General features: G+C 41.3%; 1 protein-coding gene across 3 annotated transcripts in view; it reads right to left on the bottom strand.

Annotated features, from left to right (window-relative positions):
* Window positions 1–24,021, bottom strand: part of ARHGEF7 (Rho guanine nucleotide exchange factor 7) — an 85,442-nt gene that overhangs the window by 40,115 nt on the left and 21,306 nt on the right. For all 3 annotated transcript variants that reach the window (XM_053384412.1, XM_053384413.1, XM_053384414.1), the window contains exons 3-9: window positions 22,928–23,012; window positions 19,998–20,128; window positions 17,274–17,475; window positions 16,259–16,347; window positions 9,906–10,000; window positions 7,937–8,032; window positions 6,754–6,876 (exon numbers count right to left, since the gene is read on the bottom strand). In XM_053384412.1, coding sequence (XP_053240387.1) covers window positions 6,754–6,876; window positions 7,937–8,032; window positions 9,906–10,000; window positions 16,259–16,347; window positions 17,274–17,475; window positions 19,998–20,128; window positions 22,928–23,012 — 821 coding nt within the window. The remainder of the gene's footprint in view (window positions 1–6,753; window positions 6,877–7,936; window positions 8,033–9,905; window positions 10,001–16,258; window positions 16,348–17,273; window positions 17,476–19,997; window positions 20,129–22,927; window positions 23,013–24,021) is intronic.

A 24,021-nucleotide genomic window follows, 5' to 3' on the forward strand; every position in this document is an offset into this window, starting at 1 on the left:
TCCCGCTGCTTGCGGAGAGATCCGCGAAGCCTGGGCGCGCTGATCTCAGCGCGCGCAGGCTTCGGCATGCAGGCAAGTCTCCGCAAGCAGCGGGAGCGCTCCCGCTGCTTGCGGAGAGATCCGCGAAGCCTGGGCGCGCTGAGCTCAGCGCGCGCAGGCTTCGGCATGCTGGCAACTCTCCGCAAGCAGCGGGACCGCTCCCGCTGTTTGCGGAGAGGTGCGCGAAGCCTGGGCGCCCTGAGCTCAGCGCGCGCAGGCCTGAGCATGCAGGCAACTCTCCGCAAGCACGGGAGCCCAGCGCTGGGCTCCCGCTGCTTGCAGAGAGGTGTGCGAAGCCTGGAGAGCGTGAGGGGTCGGTGCGCACCGACCCCTCTCACTCTCCAGGCTTCAGCGAAAGCCTGCATTCGCACCATAGGACGCACACACATTTTCCCTTCATTTTTGGAGGGGAAAAAGTGCGTCCTATGGTGCGAAAAATACGGTAGGTATTTTCAAGATCTGGTTCCTTTAATGCTGTTTTTTCATCTACTGTTTTTTTATTTATTTATTTATTTATTTATTGTATTTTATGCTATTGTTTTGTTTAATTTGTTGTTTTATTGTTATTGTTTAAAGTTAAGGTATATTTAGGACAACATGTTAATGTAGAAGGGTTAAGGATAATTTAAATATATAAATACACGGAACACAAAGTTAAATAATAGATTACTGAACGTTTTCCAGAAGAAACACAAATAAAAAGTACATTTTTAAGAACCGCCATCGCAGTTGCATTTGTATAGCCTCAAATCTCCCACAGCAATTTAATCCACTTTAGCACAACTGAGAGAATGTCAAGAAAGCATTGTATGTTGGCACACCCACCATCAACACATACACACCCTTTTCAGCTAAGTCGCAACATTCCTCTAAAAGGAAGCCTAGTCTACCTACACATCTGCAATGTTGCATTTAACTATTGTCATGCTCTAAATAACAATTCAACAAGTGGAATTCCCAAAACTTTCCTCTGCTGGGTTCTCTTATGATTCCTTGCAAGATCTAGGGGTCTTAATAGAACACAAGCTTAACATGAGTCAACAGTGTGATGCAGCAGCAAAAAAAAGCTAATGCTACTCTAGGCTACATCAACCGAAGTATGGTGTCCAGATCAAGGGAAGTCATAGTACCACTCTATTCTGCCTTGGTCAGACCACACCTGGAGTACTGTGTCCAGTTCTGGACTCCACAATTTAAGAAGGATGTTGACATGTTGAAATGTGTGCAGAGGAGGGCGACCAAGATGATCAAGGGTCTGGAAACCAAGCCTTATGAGGAACGGTTGAGGGAGCTGAGTATGTTTAGCCTGGAAAAGAAGAGACTGAGAGGAGATATGATAGCCATCTTCAAACATCTTAAGGGCTGTCACATGGAAGAGGGAGCATGCTTGTTTTCTCCTGCTCTGGAGGGTACAACTCAAACCAATTTCTTACAAAACTTTCTTACAAGAAAGAAGAACCCAACTAAACATCAGGAAGATTTTTTTTGTTAGTAAGAGCTGTAGGATTCCTGCATTTCAGGGGGCTGGGCTAGATGACCTTTGGAGTCCCTCCCAACTTGACAATTCTATGATTCTGTAAGTCAGAACTGATCTTTCCCCATCCATACACTAAAGAGTCAAATGGGTTCTTCCCACTGAACATTCTCATTGCCAAGAAAGTCCAAGGCTAGCTGCAACACCTTCCTGCTACCGCAACACTTCAGGAAAATATAGTTTTGATTTCAGGAGTAATATCAAGCTTCCTCATTTTGTGTTTAAACCAAATCCCTAAGACCACAACACCACCAAATATGTTCATGGACATGTGCTTGACAGAAGGCTGTATGTACATGCGTAATATACAATATGTGAAGTACACAGACCAGCAACAGTTTTGATATTCAAGAGTCCGTGTATATTCAAACATAACACAGCCCTGCTTTAGCTACAACTCACTACATGAAATAGAATCAACTAGCCAAGCACTTAAAAATAGAATCTTTTAAATAGTGTTCTGATCAAGAAAGAACTTTTCTTTTTTTAAAAAAACTGCCATTAATGAACTATTTAAAGACTATGCATAGTTAATTTATTTCCTTCAACAACCATTACATCTGCAAATCAGTGTGGTTAGTTCAAGATCACAGCTGTTTTAACAAAGACACTAAGTTTTTATAATATGCACTTTTGTTTAAATGCTGCTGAATATTTCACAATGAATCCACTCCATATTTAGCTAAAGAAGTACACAGGGAAGAAACAAAATGAGATATGCAAGAGATAGTAGTTTAGCCAAGAAACAAATAGGCCTATTATTAAAATCTTAAATCTATCCAAAACAGACTAGGTATGTAAAATAAATAAGCATAAATATTATTACAAAGCTGGCATACATTTACAAAATTTGGGTATCAAGGAATTTTTGAAACCTCTCCTATAAAGATAGTCCTGAGAACAGACTGTTTTTATCATCCGTGCTTTGTGAAGTCTCCTAGGTTAGTAAGGTATTAAAATAGAATTTGCAATTTGCCTCTAAAAAGGATCCAAACCAACAACATTTTTAACATGTAAAATCGCTAAAAAAAAACAACTAGCAAGAGTATCTTTAAAAACCTCAAAGCACCTACAACCATGTGAACAATAGGAAAACTCTTAGCATTAAATGAACAAACAAATGGAAAAAGAAACATTTAAAACTGCAACTTACACTTCCAATTCCTGTCTATAGTAGACGGAACATGAACTCTCACTGCTGAAAGGTCTAAATATGTCACATAGACAATGCATGCTGAAAACCCTCCACTAAACCCTTGGCTCACTTAATGACTCTAAGCTTTTTACTGTCTCTAGTGCAGCATTTCTAGATAGAATGCCTTATTCTTGGGCTGTTGCTTCAAGTATGACATCACCCTCTATGTTAGCAGCCCTTTTTCTGAAGCAAAGTGGAGGAGGGACAAAAGGTTCTCTGACTCAGATGCTTATCTGTATTCCATGCTCCCATTATCTTCCATAAATGCTATTTAAGCTTCACATTTCGAAATCTGTTTTTGTTAAAAAAATGCAACAAAGTAATTTCGAATCAGGTTCCAGCTACAGGATCTTCTAACACTCTGTTAAACTGTACTTTAAAAGAAAAAGTGGCTTTAAGCCTTGCTCCAATTCTACAGATGCAATTTTTTGCCTGAAGCATGCAGAAGTCTTGAGTGTTGTGCTTGGTTGTAGTTTTTTTTTATAATCTGCTCCCTCATTTGGGTTAATGCTGGAAAAAGATTGCTTCCATTTGCCTCCACAGAAAGTATTCTTACCTTTGTTTTAAAACTTTTCTGCCTTTGGTAAAGATTTAACTGAGGCTGCATTAGTAAGACTGATGGTAAAGGTAAAGGTAAAGGGACCCCTGACCATCAGGTCCAGTTGTGACCAACTCTGGGGTTGTGGCGCTCATCTCACTTTATTGGCCAAAGGAGCCGGTGTACAGCTTCCAGGTCATGTGGCCAGCATAACTAAGCCACTTCTCGCGAACCAGAGCAGCGCATGGAAACGCCATTTACCTTCCCGCTGGACTGGTAACTATTTATCTACTTGCACTTTGATGTGCTTCCGAACTGCTAGGTTGGCAGGAGCAGGGACTGAGCAACGGGAGCTCACCCCGTCATGGGGATTCGAACCGCCAATCTTCTGATTGGCAAGTCCTAGGCTCTGTGGTTTAACCCACAGCGCCACCCGCGTCCCTAAGACTGATGGAGATGTAACCTTTAACTATGGTTAAGGGGGCAGAGTAAGCTGCAGCTCTCCACCTCATATGCAAATTCTCCGACAATCCTTTTCTCCATAGTGGTTAAGGGTTATGACATTAATCACAGTTAACGCTAAAGCAGATCCGCTCTTAGTGATATTTCCTTGGGTCAAATTCATGGTGAAGTGCAAAAGAGGGAAGGCAGGGAAATGTCCAAAATAGGGATGAGGAACTTGTAAGCCCTCCAGATGCTGCTGCACTACAACTCCCATCATTCTTGACCACTGGCCTTGTCGGCTGGGGCCAATGGGAAATGGCGTCCAACAACATCTGGAGGGCCACAGGCTCCCCATCCCTGGTCTAAAACAAAAATGAGACGCTCTGGGGAAAGGACATATGATCCTACAGCCTGATTCTGATCACTTTACCTCATCTAAGGTTACATTTGCACCACAACTATAAATATTTTTATGTACAATAATTTACAAACATTGTGCATGGCAGGCATCAGCATAGAAGCAGCATTTCTTCTCCTCCCTAGAGGAACAGAAGGCCTCCTCTTAATATGTTGCCTGCATAATCTAAACAACAAGGGAACCCTGTTGTTTCCCTTGTCTGAACTTCTTCAAATGTTTTGTTTTATTTGTATATAATTAAACTCAACCAACTAAATTCATACATTTGAATTGGCTTGCTCATTTTATGGAAAGGCAAGGTACTAAAACAAAAACATTTTAAAGTAAAGACCTAAGATTGCTTTAAGCCAAGCGGCAATCCTGCTAGAGGGTGTTAAGAACTCCCAAAGTGAGAAATAGTCAGGTTACTTTGATATGTGGCTAAATACAGGTTTCTGAATAAGCAGTGAGGGCTGACGATGGACGGAAATGTCCACATTCCTTCCAAGCCTAAAATATTATAGTTATAAGCTGAATCAATTAATGGCCCTATTGGTCCGTAGATAATCATTTCAAAACATCGGGTATCAGAAAAGGGAAACCCTATTCATCTGACCAAGGCTAGTGAGGTAGACCTCAAATTGTATATTAAAATATATTTGTTTTAAATGAGAGCACTTCTGTGGCAAGCTAGTTTCTACTGTCTATTATACTCAAAGCACAATCTAATTCAATCAATCCCACAGCAGGCCTGACACAGCCCTTGATAACCACACTGAGTGGAACTTGAACCCCTGAACCTTAGGAATGTAGCCAAAGCCTCAATACACTCAACCACTGTGCGTCTTTTGAAAACGAAGTAAAAAAATATATATTAGGAAGTGTCAACACTGTGCTCCCAGCCACAGAATTAAACACACCGGAAAATATTATAAAGATTGCTACCATAGCGTTAGCCTGGAATCCTCCGAAAGAATCATGTTTTTCCACAGGCTGTGCAAAATTACTTTTACTTATTGTAACATCCCACCCAACATTAAGCCATTTGATCACACCATTCCAAAAGCACAATGGTTTAATTTCAGTTTTAATGCATTAAGCAAATGTAATTGAAGCAGAAAACCCTAGTCCTGTTCAGATACTCCAACTTTTAATATGGTACTTTAGAAATTTTCTCAATTTTTAAAATAAATTGCCTAAGAAAAGGAACAACTCTGATTGATCGGACCATAGTTGCATCTAGTCTGCATTCTGCTTCCCAAAATGGCCAACCAGATCTTGAATGCAATACCTCTCGCCTGCTGCTGTTTCCCTAGCAGCTGGCATTCAAGGGGATACTGCCCCTAGACATGGAGGTTCCATATATAGTTGTCGTAGCCAACAGCCAGCGATAGCTCTATCATCCAGGAATTCATCTAATCCCCTTTAAAAGCCATACAAGTTGAGTGGCCACCATCATTATCTTGGAGCAGTGAGTTCCCTAGATTAACAATGCACTGTTCAAAGTGCTTAAGTGGAGGAAAAGGAGGGAACGTGCAAGTGTTGGAAACTACCTAGTCTAGTTCATGTAGGGCAGGGGTGGGAAACCTAAGTGGCCCTCCAGATGTTGGCGAACTACAACTCCCATCATCCCTGGCCACCGGCAACACTAGCTGAAGCTGAAGCCCAACATAATTTCAATGGTCTCAGGTTGCTTATCCCCAACTTAGAACCAAGGTATCATATGCCTGAACTACCTCTGTAACTATTATCTCACACATCCAATGAACAAAATTATTTAAGGCATTTTATGGACTGCTGAATCCTCAGCGTTTCTAAGTGATGTATATAAAAGTAAACCACACAAGAGATTAAAACAATAAAAATTCATTGTGAAACTGGACAGTAACACAAACGCCACCTTAAAATGCCTGCCGGAATAAGAAAGCCTTTGTCGTGTGCCTGAATAAAAAGTATTTGATTTATTTAAGGCACTGAACTAAATATGGATAGCACTACAGGACTTGTAAGGTTGCAAACCTGTGCACACTTCCTCAGGAGTAAGGACTCAACCACACTTCTGCCTCTTTCCTCGAAGAAAACCTGCCGTTTACCACTAAATACGGGTAAATATCAATTGGGTTTTCTCTGGACTGATGTTTGTTCCAATATAGCAATAAAGACCATGTTTTCTGGGGGGAAGTGGTGGGGCAAAGGCTAAACTGCTTTGACTCATGCCTACAAGCTACAGGACAAGTGACACACACTTAGCTCAGTTGGCAAAGTATGAGATTCTTAATCTCAGGGTTGTGGGTTTGAACCCTGCGTTGCAGGGGGTTGGACTGGATGATCCTTGTGGTCCCTTCCAACCCAATGATTCTAACTGGAAGTGTGAATGAGCCCCAAGTTATATTGAAATCAATCTACATGCTGAACACCAGCAATGCTTATTTTCAAATCCTCCACTAAAAAAAGCTGATTTCAAAACAGACGCTCACATCTGGTGCCACTTCATCTTCCGTCCTGTGCCTGATAAAACACCTCAATTTGTTTGCAAAACACCATTAAAAAGTGGAAAGAAAAACCAAGTTAAATTTACAAGGTTTTCTTGTTCTTGATGCACATACCTGTGTTCTGTGAGGACGGTTACTGCTGACGGGTGGTTGGCACAGTACGCAAGGTATAAATTTTTCATTTGTGGCATCAGATTTAGGAAGCAACCACCAACCCGTTGCTGAGTTTCAGGCAACCTGAAAGAAAGCAATGTAACTGTAATTTTTTTAATGTTCTGAAGCTTAATATGCACAATGCATTCCAAATGCACCAAGGACATTTGTTTTAGTAACCTCAAAGACCAAGTGTAGCTTTGGGAGTCTAGTGTTGGGGAAACTGTTGCAAAACTGTTATATATTTGATAGCTCATTATGCGTTGCTGTTACTTGGGATGTGATGCCTTCTATTTTTTATCAATCAATGTCCTGGCTTTTGTGCTGAATGCCCATAAGCATGACAAACATGGAGGAGAGATAACTCAGTGATGAAGAGAATAAAGCTAGAGCAGGGATAAAAGGTAAAGGGACCCTTGACCATTAGGTCCAGTTGCGGACGACTCTGGGGTTGTGGAGCTCATCTTGCTTTATTGGCCGAGGGAGCCAGCGAACAGCTTCCGGGTCATGTGGCCAGCATGACTAAGCCGCTTCTGGCGAACCAGAGCAGTGCATGGAAACACCGTTTACCTTCCCGCCGGAGTGGTACCTATTTATCTACTTGCACTTTGCCGTGCTTTTGAACTGCTAGGTTGGCAGGAGTAGGGACCGAGCAACAGGAGCTCACCCCATCGCGGGGATTTGTACCGCCAACCTTCTGATCGGCAAGCCCTAGGCTCTGTGGTTTAACGCCACCCACATCCCCTAGAAGCAGGGATACAATAACCCAACAGCCGACTCCCATGATCCTAACTGAAGAGTCAAAATTGTTACAGCTGCACCAACTTTAATGTTTTGAAATTATTTACTTCAAGAATGTTCACTGCTGGAAAGCGTATTTTTAAAAAATAAAGAATAAAAATCACCTGCTTTAATATCCTTTATCACATTGCATAAAACTACTGGTGGTGGTTGTTCTTTTTGCACAGTACTTTCATATTACTATTTTTTGGAGAAGTCACTCCTGTTCTCTGTTCATACTTTGCAACTGAACTGCAAGATTTACACATTTACATCCACGTGTGTGCTACAAATGTCTATAGATGCCAGGTGTCATTCTAAACAGTTAAACATAAACAGGTCTGCTAGATTGGATAGTACATACTTGGTGCATTCTTCTAAAGACTGTACAAGCATTTGCTGAAAAGAACTGATTTCTTCTAGATTTCCCATTAAATATGAAGTATCTGTAGAGTTTAACCTGGAGCCAAAAAGAAAATAAGAAAATTAAGCACTTGTACGTAAAACAGTCCACATCATTTCTGGTGTTGCTTATATGGCCGAGACTGGCTTCCACTATAGGAGGCACAAAATCACTTTCCTTTCACATGCACCCCTGGCATCACAGACCCACCCCCAATTTCCCACTTGGGGGCTCAGGAAGCTAGAGAGGTGGGGAGACAGGCCAAAGCTCTTTCCCACTATATACATCCCGGAAGATGCTTTCCATACGCTCTGATTGACAGCTTCCCCCATAGCCAGATTCACTGCATATTCCTGCATTGCAGGGGGTGGACCAGATGACCCAACTATATGATTCTATGATACTATCCTCTGCAATTCATAAAAGATGTGTGAGGTAAGGAATGGGGAGTGGGGGGGGTCTTCTCTGGGGCTAACTTACATAGGGAGCTTGCCAGAACAGAGTAATGTTTGACAGCCGCTATAGAATCCTGTGATGTCATACACTCTGCGGCAGTTATTTCAGTTGGTTCGGTTATTAACAGTCTCGCGATTCTCAACAACTTGATTCTCTTAAGGGAGTTCTTTTTGGATCATCTTTTAATAATTTTTTAAAATCTTTCATCTTGTTATTTATTATGAAGTAGCTGTCTTATTGCAAAAGAATTTTAGAAATACACTTGAAAGAGAAGTTGCTGAGTTACAACTCATTACCAAACTAAAAAACTATGGAGAGACCTGGTCTGAATAGAGATATTGGATTCATGTCCCATTATACATGCTAAAGCTAATTTTGGTCATCTTCCCTTTTAAAAATCTCTTGCCCTTCCCTGCGGAACCAACTGCCATCATTAACAGTCATCAACAGTTATAAGGCTGTAGCGACCTCTGCTTCAGAGTATCTGAAGAAGTGTGTATACACACGAAAGCTCATACCTAGAAAGCTTATACTTAGTTGGTCTTTAAGGTGCTACTGGAATTATTTTTAAAAAAAATTTTTTTGGAAAGATTCTTTTAAAGACTTAAGACAAAAAGACTTAATTCTCTTAAGGGAGTTCTTTTTGGATCATCTTTTAATAAAATTTTTTTTTATCTTTCATCTTGTTATTTATTGCAATTCTCAACAGTTAAAGCAGCAGGTTATGTTGTGTTGTGCTGCTGTCTGCCTCAGACTATCAGTCAGTCTGTAAATGTTTGTGCGTCTGTAACAGTTTAATCAACATAAGGTGCTTTAGCAACTAAAAAAATTCAAATCAACCTGCACTGTATAAATATTTTTACACTGTAACTGCAAGTACACCAGGCAAAAGTTATACATTCTTTAAACTTTAAAAGAGAGCATCTTTCGTAGTTTCTAACAGGAGCGAAAAGAGAATTAAAGGGTCAAACAACCCACATACACAAAATTCTCTGTAAATGAAAACTAAAGTCTAATTCCTACAATATACATCTCTAACAAATTAAAAATCAGGTACCCTTTCACCCATAAGCCCTTGGAACCATTGGTTGTGATGTCACAGAATGTTAATTCAATACACTGCCAAAAGGAAAGATCAGGATCAATATAAATTCTACAGTGCCCCCCCATACTAGCCTCCAAACAACAGATATAATATTGTGTGCATCTCTGTTACAGTGTCACAGAGTACTACTATGACCCCTGAGAGTTGAAATTCCTGCATTGCAGGCGGTTGGACTAGATGACCCTCAAGAGTCCCTTCCAACACAATTCTAGGATTCTACTACTATTATGAATGCTTTTTGAATTTATTGCCTGCCCTTCACCATGGGCTCGCAGAGCAGGTTTTAAGCAACTTACACTGCCCATAATGGAAGGCCCTTAAGATGCATGCTGGCTCAAACAAGGTTTTTCAACGGCAAGATGTACTTACTTTTCACTAGCTTGTAAGGGTCGCAGGTAGTTAGAAAGCATGGTCTGTAGTTCCTTAGCATATTCGTTCTCTGTCTCTAGAATGTTTTGTAGCACCTATAATACATTTTTTAAAAGCCTGTGACTGTCGTGTTAAAGCTACAGAGAGGAGGAAACCAAAATGTCAAGACACCAATATTGTTTTCTATAGTTTGACTGTAAATAGGAGAGGAAGAAGTGTGCACTTGATTAAAGGTGTAAGCAATTAGCGTAGTAAAAAAAAAAAGCACATTTTTAAAGGGTCAAAATGGTAGGAAAGGGCTGTAGTAGAACCAGCACTTTGCAGGGTTAATCCTCAGCATCTCCAGGTTAGGGCTGGAAAAAAATCCTGCCTGCAAAGGGCAATATGTCTGGCATATCTTCCTTATAGCACCTTGATTATTTAAGGCAGCGATGGCTAATATTTCTCGACAAATGTGTGCTAGAAATTAAAAAGTGTGAGATGGTACTCTGCTCTGCAGCTCTCCTTCCTGCCTTGGGTGTGGTTTTTGCCACAATCTACAAACAGCGGCACACAGGAGTGATATCGGAAACTCCAAATCTCATTGTACTGCAACCCTGAATTTCTTTCTCACACCTTTGTCTAATATTACACACACACACACACACACACACACACACACACACGAGTGCAGGCGCAGCTAGATGTCAGTGTTTGAAATTAGCCAGGTGCATTTTGCGACCAAGTGAAGATGCCCAGGCACCAGGATACCTCCTGACATCTATACCATCTGGAGGTGCATGCCTGAGGATCATTGGATCTGGGCTGTTTACGCACACTAATACCACAATCAATTATATTTTATCTGCACAATGAATTTCTGGAACCCAAATGCTTTTTCTGCGCAGCCTGAGTGGGAGCAGTCACCATTCAGAAAAAGAGGTCTGAATAGGCCAATATATATACAGTGGTACCTCAGGTTACATACGCTCCTGGTTACATACGCTTCAGGTTACAGACTCCACTAACCCAGAAATATTACCTCGGGTTAAGAATTTTGCTTCAGGATGAGAACAGAAATCGTGTGGTGGCAGCAGGAGGCCCCATTAGCTAAAGTGGTGCTTCAGGTTAACAATAGTTTCAGGTTAAGTACGGACCTCCAGAACGAATTAAATACTTAACCCAAGGAACCACTGTATATGAGGACTGTCCCTGGATCAAGTGACTTTTCTTCTTTAAGTTTTCAAAGCTCTTAACCCAGTTCAAGGCTGTCGCCTGACCTAGCCAGATGTTTAACTGAGAATCAATCACAGTCAGTCCATCATTTGAAAAATAAGACTTTGGAGATGTCTTACCCAAAAATGGCAACCAGACATTTTAAGGAGCCGTTTAGCACCTAGCTTATATATGAGTTTCTAACACTGCTAGGTGTACAACAGAACTGCCCTAGGAGTAGGGAAATGTAGTAGTTTTCAATAGTTGGTAAGAGCACTGCAATCTGCAAGAATAAGCTATCCGTTTTTACCACTACTTTCCCTTTTAAACCCCCAATTTTTTATTACTTTGGGAAGGCCAATATAATGCAATGCATCTCCTAGGACCCCCATGATCTTAGGATGTCGTTAGCCTAACTACATTATTCAATACAGCAGTTTATAGTTGGTATGGGCATAAAACCATTATTCATGCCAGATGTCTATATGAAAACCTGATGAAACAAGTGGCATGCTGAACTATTTGAAACGGAGAATTCACTGCTTCTTTCATTAGTGTTGCTGAACTCAGTTTTATTCCTTTGAATAGGCCTATTCAGCTGAAGAGAGAGCGCGGAGGGTGGGGGGGAGACAATTTCTGAGTTCATTCTTTTGTTGGTAACTTGACTCCTGCCCCGAAGATTAAAATGTCTCCATTTTGCAAGAAGCGCTACGAAGGACAGATGTCACAAAGAACACATAAGCTATTAATTAGTCAGTCAGAAAGTACTGGCTTGCACACAAGAAGCAGAAAGATTAATAAATTATATCTTAGAAAGGAAAGACAATGTTGAAACATCAGCAGACCACAACACTATCGCATGCAAAGCCAGGCGATGCATGGTAACCTGTTGCCTGCTGCGTTACAAAACCAACAATCAGCAAAAGTTGCCTCGTATGTGGGGAAGGGGGTATTAAATAAGCATCTAGAAGAAACATTTTATAAGGCTTTCAAGTATTACACTGGCATTTTTTTGCATCATTTTTACGCAGGAGTCATCAAGGTGTATTCTCATGATCTAAACTCTGAAAAAACATTAATTAACTGTATTAGTCTTTGAATTAAGAGTGATCCTATTAAGAGACACTTAATAGTATCACTCTTAAATGTTTTTAAATTAACTGTTTTTAATTTTAAAATGCACACAGTATATTTGCTAATCTGAGAAAATAAACCGTATCTAAATTAAAACATGCTGTGTAACACAGTTTCTTAATTACCAGCAGCTAGCAGAGCTGCATTTCGGCTAAGTGTAAATTAAATTCCCACAAATAAGCATGTTCCCGAAGTTTAAATAAATTCTCCTTTACATTACCTGCATTCATGAAGTACCATTTTTTTAAAAAGCCTATTTTGACTTTCAAGATTCATACTGATTTTTATGCAGAAAGTTCTCAATTCTCATAATTTCTTTCTGTCTCACTGTTCTTGGATGGGCTTCAAGTTCACTTACCTGCCTCCCAGGCAGACAATTCACATTTACAATATTTTTGGATGTTATAAAGCATCAAACATAGTAATACTTCACATTCAGCATAGCTGCACCTCACGGTTTCTAATCTTGTCACCATGCTTGTCTGCTCTAATAATCACCTTTCTCCTCTTTCCTGCTTTCTGCACATTCTGGCTGCTGCAAGAACCCATGAGATTTCAAAGACCCTGTTCCAAAAGCTCCATCACCATCTGATGGAACTAGGTACCAACTGTGGACTGCTTTCACAGACATTGTAACCTTTAGCAGTCTGCACACAAATGAAAAGCATAAAGAGCTGGATTCATTCAGTGTGAGCTATTCCCTCAGTCACAAGAGGGGAGAAAAATATCAAGTATGTCTAACAGTTCACTCACACGATGTCCAGTTATCATCCCTAACTTTGACTATTCTTTTATTCAAAAGAATAAATAACAAAACTGCTTAAATGACTGTTTTGATATCAGGTGAAAGGAAACTAAGGGACACTTTACAATGTTTTTTCTTCCACTACACTAAAAAAAATGGGGAAAAAAGATACACAATCATAAAGAGAAGCTGCCTAAGTACCCACAAACTTTTTGGAGCAAAATAGATCCTTGCATTTTTAATATATTTTTTGCATGTAATAGCATATACTTTCCCCCCGCCCATCCTAGAAACAGAAGAACTGAGTATATGCAGAATAAAAAGTCAAAAATATGTAATGCACAAATAATGGTGTGTATCTCTAAATAGACAAATTTCAAATAGTCACAAAATAATAACAGATAATACCAAATTCAACACTATACAAGAGATTGCTAAAAGTCCACAAAATTACAGGGGCCTGTCTCCTAATCTATTTTACGAAATCTTCATCAAGTCCGTTTACATGCAACTCATAACATGTGTGAACATTCCTTTTAAAAAAATACACACAAAAAAAGCCATGAAAAATGTGGGCTGAGTTTAATAACTTCACAGCAACTTTTCTGAATTTTCTGAGGAATGTTTTTGGACCCTGGGAGTCATTATGAAAACTTTCCCCAAGAAATACTCTTCACAGATTCACATGTCAACTACCGAGTGAGAGACAAGTGACAGATTTACTCAGCATTCTCAAATACTAACATTCCAGCTGTGACAAGCACCCTTTTAATATTTTTCAGCAATGTTTAGATTTTGTGCCCTCATCAAGAGTGCAAGTTACATTTCATCAGTGAAGTTCTCTAAAATTTGCATATTACATATTCACTTTTCAAACATTCTTTAAAAAAAACAAAAACATTTACTATCCCAATCGACTCAATTGTTCCCTTTCTTAATTCATTTGGAATAACCTCCTTTGAGGAGGGCAATGGTAGGGGACACAGGGGCTCCAGATATTGTTGTTCTACAACTTCCATCATCTTTGAACACTGGCCATGCTGACTGCTGGAAATGGGAGCTGAAGTCCAATAACATCTGGAGGAAGGCCATAAATAGGCTCCTTACAAACTGATGTAGGGGAACCAACATCATCGTTCCATAGGAAGAAGTCAATGGGCCAAAGATGGCGTCTTGTCATAAGATTTGAACATACAGTTGTAAGTCTAAGTTCCAGTCTGGGTGACGGAGCACCATTCCTGCAAGGTGCAGAAGAGACCTTGCCTTCTTCCTTCTGTGACATCAATAAAATAGGAAATAAAAGTATTCCGCGTAAGAGGAAAAAACTGCACAGACTAGGCCTCTACATGACTGATCAGACATTCTAATGGAATGTATCCATAGCATTATCTCTCTGGTGGAACAGGGCTCTTCCACAATCACATGAGGATGGTGCACTCCCTTCCCAATGTATGACACGGCCATTATGTGGAACTGGAAAAGCTCCTTTAAACACCTGATTCAGGTGCTATTAAGGCACACATCAAAAACCTTCCTTCCTTTTCCTACGAAGATCATAAGGAATGAGAACAGGAATAGCAATGTATGATCTAGCCCTCACTCACTCTTTTCAGACAACACAACCCCCCATTACTAGAAATACTATGAAAATGCCTGTTTGGAATCTGCACCAAAGCCATGTACTATTCCAAGTTTAATTTCCCACCTCTTTCTCTTTTGCTGCAGTTCAAAATTTTGTGCACACAGCAGCAGGTTTCTTGCACAAAGACTAGCCCCAAACATCTCCTAGGACTTCCTCAGCACCAAAGAATTTGCAAAAACAAGAGAGCTCAGCAGCACAGCCTCTTGACTTTGATTTTATTTTTTACATACTGCTTAATACCAAATCAAGACTAAATAGTTTACAAAAAAGATAGCAAATACAATGCACATAACAAAAGAAACATATCAAGTGTCAGGATGGAGTAGCCTGGCCAACAAGTATCTGTAAGATGAGAGAGAGGGAGGTATGGTCTGCAACCCTCTGACCTCTCGCCCTTCACTCCCCATACTCTCTCCTACCCATAACCACCTGAATAAGAGCACCATCCCTTCCCTCTTCAACCACCCTCTTGCCAAGGCACATTCTGACTCGCAAAAGATGCAACACTCACACCACTAATACATACACATCACACCACTTCTGTCCTACATCAGCTCTCAACTGATCTCCCTACCACAATCATTCACACTGCATAAACACAAATCGTGCAGTACCCACTACTTTTGGAAACACCTTTTCATTTTTGCACAAAGACAGTCTTCAGGGATTCTAAAACTGAGCTGGGTACAGTAGAACCTCTACTTACGACCGCCTCTACTTGGGCCTGAACCAAGTCGCGACCGCAGCAAACCCGGAAGTAAATACCGGGCTTGCCGCAATTTGCACATGCACAGAAGCGGCTGCCACCGTCTGCACATGTGCACAACGGCGCTTCTACCAGCGACCCGTTTCGCCTAAAGCACGGGCCACCGGAACGGATTATGGTGGTAAGTAGAGGTTCCACAGTATTTGGGGCGCTCTTCAACAAAGTAGTCCTGTTAGTGCAAAGACATTCATGTGTGTCTTGTCTTCTCCTCTCCCCCTGCACTCCCCTAAATCTGTTATGGGGTTTCTCCCCAACCCTCTGAAGCAGATTCGGGGTGGGTGCAGGAAGCATGTAGGGAGGACAGATTCCATTTTGCAGACAGGAAGATCTTGCACTAACAAAATCACTTATTTGGATAACGTCCTTGGAAACTACTCAGACTTGATCACGGGCTCATCCTTACTCATCTTGTACTGTTTTGTATCACTAGAATCATATAGGCCAAAATGTGCATATTTTGCCAGAAGGCATATAATGTGCCAGCTCTTCCAAATACTGGCCGATTTTTAAGCATCAGCCTTTCACTTAAGCATTTGGGTTCCAATTCTTTAAGTCAAGACTGTAAACCTGTGAGCCTCCAAGCCACATATAGTTGCATACTGGGAACTGGGCAGCTTTCTGGTTTGTTGCCTATGTTGGAATACAAAAACGGGCAGGAGTTGTTGTCAAGCATCCTAGTTTGCCACAATACATGGCTAGTGGGCTCTGTGCAGCTTAGCAAATAATGGTTTAAGGTGCCCAGATCCTGCAGATGAATATCATTTGCAAAAAAAACCACACCAAACCATGATATCATCAACTTCGGTGCTCTAGCCTTAAGCAAGATTCTGTGGATAAGTAGTGCACAAGAAATTCAGATAAAGATTACTCACCACATTATAATAGCTTTTGCTAATTGCAGATGTATCAAATCCCTTTGGTGGACTCTTCAGGCTTCCTGATTTTGGGGAGACAGGTTTTTCTGAAATAGGGAATATATTAGAAGTAGGATGCAATTTCACAGCTCAGACACTAGAGGTCAAACAAAATGCTCTTCTTAAATCTTTTTGCAGCAAGGTTAAGGACCATTTACTTCAGCTATTTATTTACAAGCACACAGCTCATTCATATGGATCCGTCTCGGCTTAGTAAACAAAGATATGAATGAGTCCTTTTGCCTGAGTGTTTCATGTTCACAGAGTCCATTCCATCAGCACACTGCGGTAAGCTAAGAAGTCTTCAATTAATAACAGTTCCTTGTTACACTTTTAGAACAAGCCAGGATCTTAAACCACAATTTGAAGATTTCTTAAAAGTCTGCCTTGTTCCAAACCTGGTAACCATTGTTTCCCAATTTGGACACTACAGGAAACTGTAGTTAACTGAAAACTTATGGAGTTAAATTGCTGTGTGACAAAAAGGAAAAACACTGAATCTGGGTCATTTGTTATAAATCTTAGCCTGGAGACTCTGGAACACATTATAGAAACGAACAGGTGTATTTTTTTAAATGAAAGATAAGACCTGGGGCTTTACATTCCCTGTCACTGGTCAGTGAACCATCTTCACTAGGGCTGGGAATCCAAATGTGAAAGCTAGTAACTTGTAAACAAGTGTCAGAGCATACACCTGTTTAGCAGTCACCATCACATGTGTGGGGATCTTACTGAGGCTGCTAAACTTGAAAGGAAATCTGTGTATCTGTATGCAATGCACCTAACCATATTGTCAATACATGTACTGGAGTTTTCAGAATAAAATCTCTCATTCAGTGCCCTGCCCTGATGCACAAAAGGTAGATTAAAGAATTTCACACATTAGCATGCATCATCACAAATATATATGTTATATAGAAATCCACAAAGAAAGTAAGTTTGGGCAGTTTATAAGCAGACTCTTGAAACCCACCATTTGATTTTACTTCTCGTACGTAATTGCTGGGAAACCAGCCTGTCTTGCCATTGTGAGTTCCTTCCCACCAGCCTCCTTCTTCCACTCTCGTAACGTGAATAATATCTCCTTTTGTAAAAGAAAGTTCATCTTCATTGGTTTGTTGAAAATTAAACTTTGCTCTTACCACCAGCTGGTGGTTGCTGTTATCTGTCATATCCTAGAAGTGACAAGACAAGCGAAAACAAAAGTTTTAGGTATTTTTTCAAAATTTTAACAGAATTTAAATGAGTGAGATATATGAAACGGCATCTGCAAATCCCCAGTGCAGGATAACAAGACAGCTTTTTCACAGGCTGAAGAACAAGAAAGGTCTCCGTGGTTGTACAATGGGTTAACCATTCCATTTCTATAACATTTGGGAGTCTAGGAACATGTAGTAAACAGTCATGGTCCCCAGGCACACAAGACAGGCAGGCAAAGGTCCTAGAATATTATGAAGCCCATGATACTTTCCCAAGCTTATACTGTGAAACTTGGCATGAATTGAAAATTCACCCACCCACCCACATTTGCTGCAACATTTTCCAAATTGAACCTGCAACTGTGTATTGATGGAAAAGTTAAGTCAAAACAGATGCCTGCAATCACTTTCCTAGGAGTGCCCTAAGAGCTCTTTCGTTTAATGTCCCAGCCTGTATGTGTGAATCAGTATAAGCTGACATCGCCGACTGATGCAAAACGAAGTGTATGAAAGGATACAAGCACTCTTTCACATCCATGGGTGGAGTCATTCAAAACAGACTGGAATAAAGCCAGCCACTGATTTTAGGATTTACGGCTGCCTTGACTAGTGGAAAGTATGCAGTACTTTCAGCTGCTTAGAAACTTCAGGAGTAAAGAGTACAAGAAAGCCTCAAAAGAAGTGGCATGGCCACTTACTCAATTCTAGAACATGGACGCCAATTCCTCCATCAGCTTGACACCAACCTCACCCTTTGCAAACAGTGTGAACAGTCATTGTTCGGCAGATTTGCCATTTCTGGAAATGCACGGAATACCTTGACCATACCAAGCTAACCTTCAAATCAAACGCAGAGGCTATTTCTACATAGTTCTATAAAAGTTCACACAGTAGGAAGAAAGTGAGCATCAAATGGAAAGGACTGGTCATAAATGTGGGCCTCATTTTGTTCATTTAATTTATATCAGGGGTGAGGCACTGCAATGTTGCTGGACAGCAATTCCCATCATTCCCTTGACCAACAACCATGCAGGTTGGGGCTGATAGGATCTGGGAGTCCGACAGCATCTAGAAAACCACTGGTTCTCTGCACCTGGTGCATATCATTGGTTAGTTGCCTTTCAACAGAAAAACTCTGAGATGACAAGCAGAGGAACTTTTATATGAACTAATATGATTTACTCTCACAGATTTTACTCACGCTTCAAAAACTGAAAAAAACACAGATTCAAACAAAATCTGAACCAAGAAACAGGGTTCGAATTCAACCACTCACTGGGTAACCATGGGCCAGTCACTGCCTGATGACCTAATCTACCTCACAGGGTTTTTATGAAGATAAATTGGAGAGGGCGGGAAACAAGCATGCCACTGTGTCCTCCTTCAAGAAAATACGGGATATAAGTGTAATAAATAAACAAACTAGAATAAACCCTTACTTTTTCCTGAAGCAGAACAGAACTTGAACCATTATCCAGAAGACTTAGCCAAGTATGAAACAGAACAGAACCACCCCCTCTCTAAACAAAGAATCAGGTTACCAGGTTCAGACCAAAAGCATAGGTTGCTTCTTCACCTATGTATGGGTATGATTGTATAATTAAAAAGAACAAATGAAAGAAGCCTTTGGGATTTATTTAGTACTTAGGTAGTATGCTTTTAAAGTAGGATTCATACCCCTTAGCCGTAAAATTTTTAGACCTATTATTTTGCTCTAAACTGCATTATCATGTGCCTTATTTTCTCATCACACATTTTCTCGTGAGAACTGGAACTGAACGAATTCATTTGACATTGGCCAACTTGTTTGCCAAGGGCAGTAACTAGCACTAGCCTCACTCAGAGCAGAACCATTAAAGTGAATGAGTATGGCTAACTTAAATACATTGGTTTCTAAGTAGGACCAATGTTCGACGCAACGCTGGAATTTAATTGGTTAAAACCTAAGCGGAAAATGAAACACAAATGTAATTCTTGCACACACACCCTCCCCACCAAGTAAAGAGGTCTTTTCTTCCATGCATTATGACTTAAGATAGTGCACAGAATAATAACAACAATAAAATAGCACAACAACAAAAACAACAACATGCTGCCCATTTGACTGGGTTGCCCCAGTCACTCTGGGCAGCATCTGATAACAAACATGAAGGAACTAGATGGATATGAGCTCTGTTTACAAATACACCATTTCTAGGACTCTTTGGCCACAAGCCAATAGTTAAGCACACGTAAACCTCACTGATGCACTAGTGGGTTTAAGCAACACTTGACTGCTCTGAATTGTTGATCTCAACCCATGAATCTTAAGAATCTGAAAGCAGATTCCTCAAAACGTCACAAAACATATTTAAAGTCTCAAAGGCTTATGCTACAGATAGGTGAGAAGGCAACGATCAAGTATCTGTGAATCTGAGTCAAGCTTCTCACTTTGCAGCACTAATTAAGGAGAGTGAAAAGAAAAGAAAAAGAGAGAATAGAAATAGGTCAACACTTACCAGACTTCGATACTGGCCCTGAAAAAGTTTTGAGGTTCTGCTATGTAAAGATTGGGATCCCAGGGAATCAAAAGATTTTATTCGATGAGATGATGGCCTTGCGCACACAGAATCACTTCCTAGCCCAATATCTGAAAAGAGATAACCATGAAACATTAGCATTTCAGTAAGGCACACATATATAAAATTTGTGCTGGGGATAAGCATTTATATTTGATTTCCTAAAACAGAAGTGTAGAATTCCCAGAAATGTACGTGTAAGATGCCAATTACTTGAATTAACCTACTTCTATGCAAAACAATGGAACTATATTTTATCATCCCTCGGATCTGTAAAGCGAGTTGTCTTCATAGGAATGTACTGAGTACCAAAAAGGGAAGAGATGGGCCTGGAAAGGATCTCTGGGCAGATGCAGCCAACAGGTATGCAGGCAAAATTCACTTCAAAAGCAAATAATAATCACACCCCTCAAGGGACGCGGGTGGCGCTGTGGGTAAAAGCCTCAGCGCCTAGGGCTTGCCGATCGAAAGGTCGGCGGTTCGAATCCCCGTGGCGGGGTGCGCTCCCGCTGCTCGGTCCCAGCGCCTGCCAACCTAGCAGTTCGAAAGCACCCCCGGGCGCAAGTAGATAAATAGGGACCGCTTACTGGCGGGAAGGTAAACGGCGTTTCTGTGTGCTGCGCTGGCTCGCCAGATGCAGCTTTGTCACGCTGGCCACGTGACCCGGAAGTGTCTCCGGACAGCGCTGGCCCCCGGCCTATAGAGTGAGATGGGCGCACAACCCTAGAGTCTGTCAAGACTGGCCCGTATGGGCAGGGGTACCTTTACCTTTACCTTTAATCACACCCCTCATTCCCCAAAATCCAAATGAATGCAAGAGGACATACTTCCATATCCACACCAGGAGGCACATCTGAATGCACGTCCAATTTAGACTGCCTGTCCCTGATCCCAAAAGTGATATCATTACTATTGAAATGATGAAGATGATGTACCACTTCCATGTATGTGTCTCCTGGTGGATCAGGCAAGAAATCCAGGAGACATGGGGTGGGAGCAAGAGGCCGGTAGGTAAAGTCCTCACTGTCTTATTTGGGAAAGGAAGGCACCGTACCCCAACAACAGTAGCAAAATAAACAAATCATGAAACATTTTCAGGGGTCTAAACTTATTAAAATGTATAGAGCCCACTCTTCCTATATTCAGGGAGGCACAACATCTCCACCCCCATCGTTCAGCCCGGACACTGAGATCCAGCGCCGAGGGCCTTCTGGCGGTTCCCTCATTGCGAGAAGCGAAGTTACAGGGAACCAGACAGAGGGCCTTCTTGGTAGTGGCGCCTGCCCTGTGGAACACCCTCCCATCAGATGTCAAGGAAATAAGCAGTTATCCTATTTTTAAAAGACATCTGAAGGCAGCCCTCTTTAACACTCGATTGGGAGCTGCCCAGAGTGGCTGGGGAAACTCATCCAGATGGGCGGGGTATAAATAATAAGTTGTTGTTGTTGTTGTTCTATTATAATAGGCACATCATATGGGAATGTTAGTGCCACTGAATTCAATGAGGCTCATACAATTGAGCACTTAAATGCATCTTTATAATCTACTAGCCCCCCAAGTCCATTTGCAGCTCCGTCTCTCTCTGGAAGAAATCCTACAACCATCCTAGACTATGACACCAACTACTAGGAACCAGAATAGCCTACCACAAAACCTATATCCATAATATATGGTATATTGTAAAATAAACATTCAATTAGTTTGCTTTCAAAAGGGACTTCTGCTAGATTATTCCTCAGCTCTACTGTTATCGAACTTCAATGATGTGCGCAAACACATCAGAGGAAGCCCGTTCTTGTGTTGCCACCCTCCGGACCTCACATGGGCTTTATGCAATAAAAAAGGCATTAACACAAATACTAATATTATGAACTGTTAGGTGTATGCTTGTGCATGCACACACATGAGTGCTTTAAGAGACAGTGACATTTATGCCCCATACTCATGGGGTATCAAAATCATTAGAGGTGATCCTATAATCAAAACAACAAACTCTCTGGTACACACCACAGTATTACTAGAAAAATCTGAAAATGGGACAATTGTCCATCTATCCTCTTAAAATGGAAAAAAGGGAGCATGGGATGAACACCAAAACAGACACAGTAGGTATATATTACTACTTAGAAAATAGAGGTGTTCTGTAAGGTAAAGGTAAAGGGACCCCTGACCATTTGGTCCAGTCGTGACCGACTCTGGGGTTGCAGCGCTCATCTTGCTTTTTTGGCCGAGGGAGCCGGCGTACAGCTTCCTGGTCATGTAGCAAGCATGACTAAGCCACTTCTGGCAAACCAGAGCAGCGCACGGAAACGCCATTTACCTTCCTACCGGAGCGGTACCTATTTATCTACTTGCACTTTGACGTGCCTTCAAACTGCTAGGTGGGAAGGAGCAGGGACCGAGCAACGGGAGCTCACCCTGTCGCGGGGATTCGAACCGCTGACCTTCTGATCAGGAAGTCCTAGGCTCTGTGGTTTAACCCACAGCGCCACCCGCGCCAAATATATTCCAAATAGTATCAAAGTACGGAAATGGGGCGCTTGTGCAGGTAACACTGAAAACCAAGCAAATTCCAAGCTAATGACTTGGGCGCTATCATCAACAGAGCTATTCAGCTATAGTTTGTTTATTTAGTTAAGGAAGCATATTCAGCTCAAGGACAACTGGGGGAGTTGTGAGCCAGAGTATAGCAAGAGCGGAGCAAGAAATGAAATGAAATGAAATAAAAATCCTGCTGCTGAATGGTAAATGCGGTGAATTCTTTTTTTAAAAAAAACCTGAAACATAGAAACTTTCAGTCCAGAGCAAAACAAACAAACAAAATACAGAACAGCGAGAAAATGAAGTAGGGGGAAATGGATTCTACTTACCTGCTGTTACTTTATTTAGAGCAACCAAGGAGCTAAGCACCTTGCTGAAGTTCTGTCCCTGATAGAGATCATTTGCATCAAACGTCTTTAAAAAAAAAGAAGAAATATAAATACATATTAAGTCATGCCAGAAAGAAAGCCACTGCAAGTTCAAAACGAAATTGTTCTAAAAGATCTCAGCCAAGTTTTGATCCGTTGCTTATTTTTTATACACACAAACGTGAGTTGCAAAGAGCGTACAACTTCTGTTTCGGTTGCAAGGACCACCTACCATATTAGCTTCCAGGCCCAATTCAAAGTGTCAACAATGGCTTTTAAAGCCCCGGGCATTATGCACTCTGCCTACCTGAGTGAACATCTCCTGCCACATGTGTCACCCATAGACATGCCAAAGGGAATTGGCTGTTTGTACCCTTTCACACAGAACTGCAAGGCCACAGAACCAAGTCTTCTCCCTTGAACAACCTCCTTATGGAATCCATTTCCAAAAACACCCCTACCTGGCCTATTTTATGCCCATCTTTCATAGGCCACGCAAAGGTTCTCCAGATGTTGTCTCTTTTACACAGGCTGATGAGTCAACTGCAGTACAGAGGGGCAGCTATGCCAATCTGTTTCAGCAAACACAATAGCCCTCTTCAGGCGTTAGATTTAGGGGGGGAATGGGGGGGGGAACGACCTTACCCTACAGGATGTATTAGCCAATCCTGCTAAGTCTCCCAGAAAGGAGAACAGTGATACCTCAGGTTAAGAACTTAATTCGTTCCGGAGGTCCGTTCTTAACCTGAAACTGTTCTTAACCTGAGGTACCACTTTAGCTAATGGGGCCTCCTGCTGTCGCCGCCACACAATTTCTGTTCGCATCCTGAAGCAAATTTCTTAACCTGAAGTACTATTTCTGGGTTAGCGGAATCTGTAACCTGAAGCGACTATAAACCGAGGTACCACTGTAAAGGCATAAAAGTTGTTTCCAGCAGGAAAAAGAAAATGCCACTCCCTACCCCTCACCCCGTCCACCCTGAAGAGATAAGTATCAACCAGAAGAAAAATGCTGCCAGAGATATACCAGGACTATTTTTCAAAACAGCAGTCAC

The sequence above is a fragment of the Podarcis raffonei genome, chromosome 4, assembly GCF_027172205.1.
Source record: "Podarcis raffonei isolate rPodRaf1 chromosome 4, rPodRaf1.pri, whole genome shotgun sequence".
Lineage (NCBI taxonomy): Eukaryota > Metazoa > Chordata > Lepidosauria > Squamata > Lacertidae > Podarcis > Podarcis raffonei.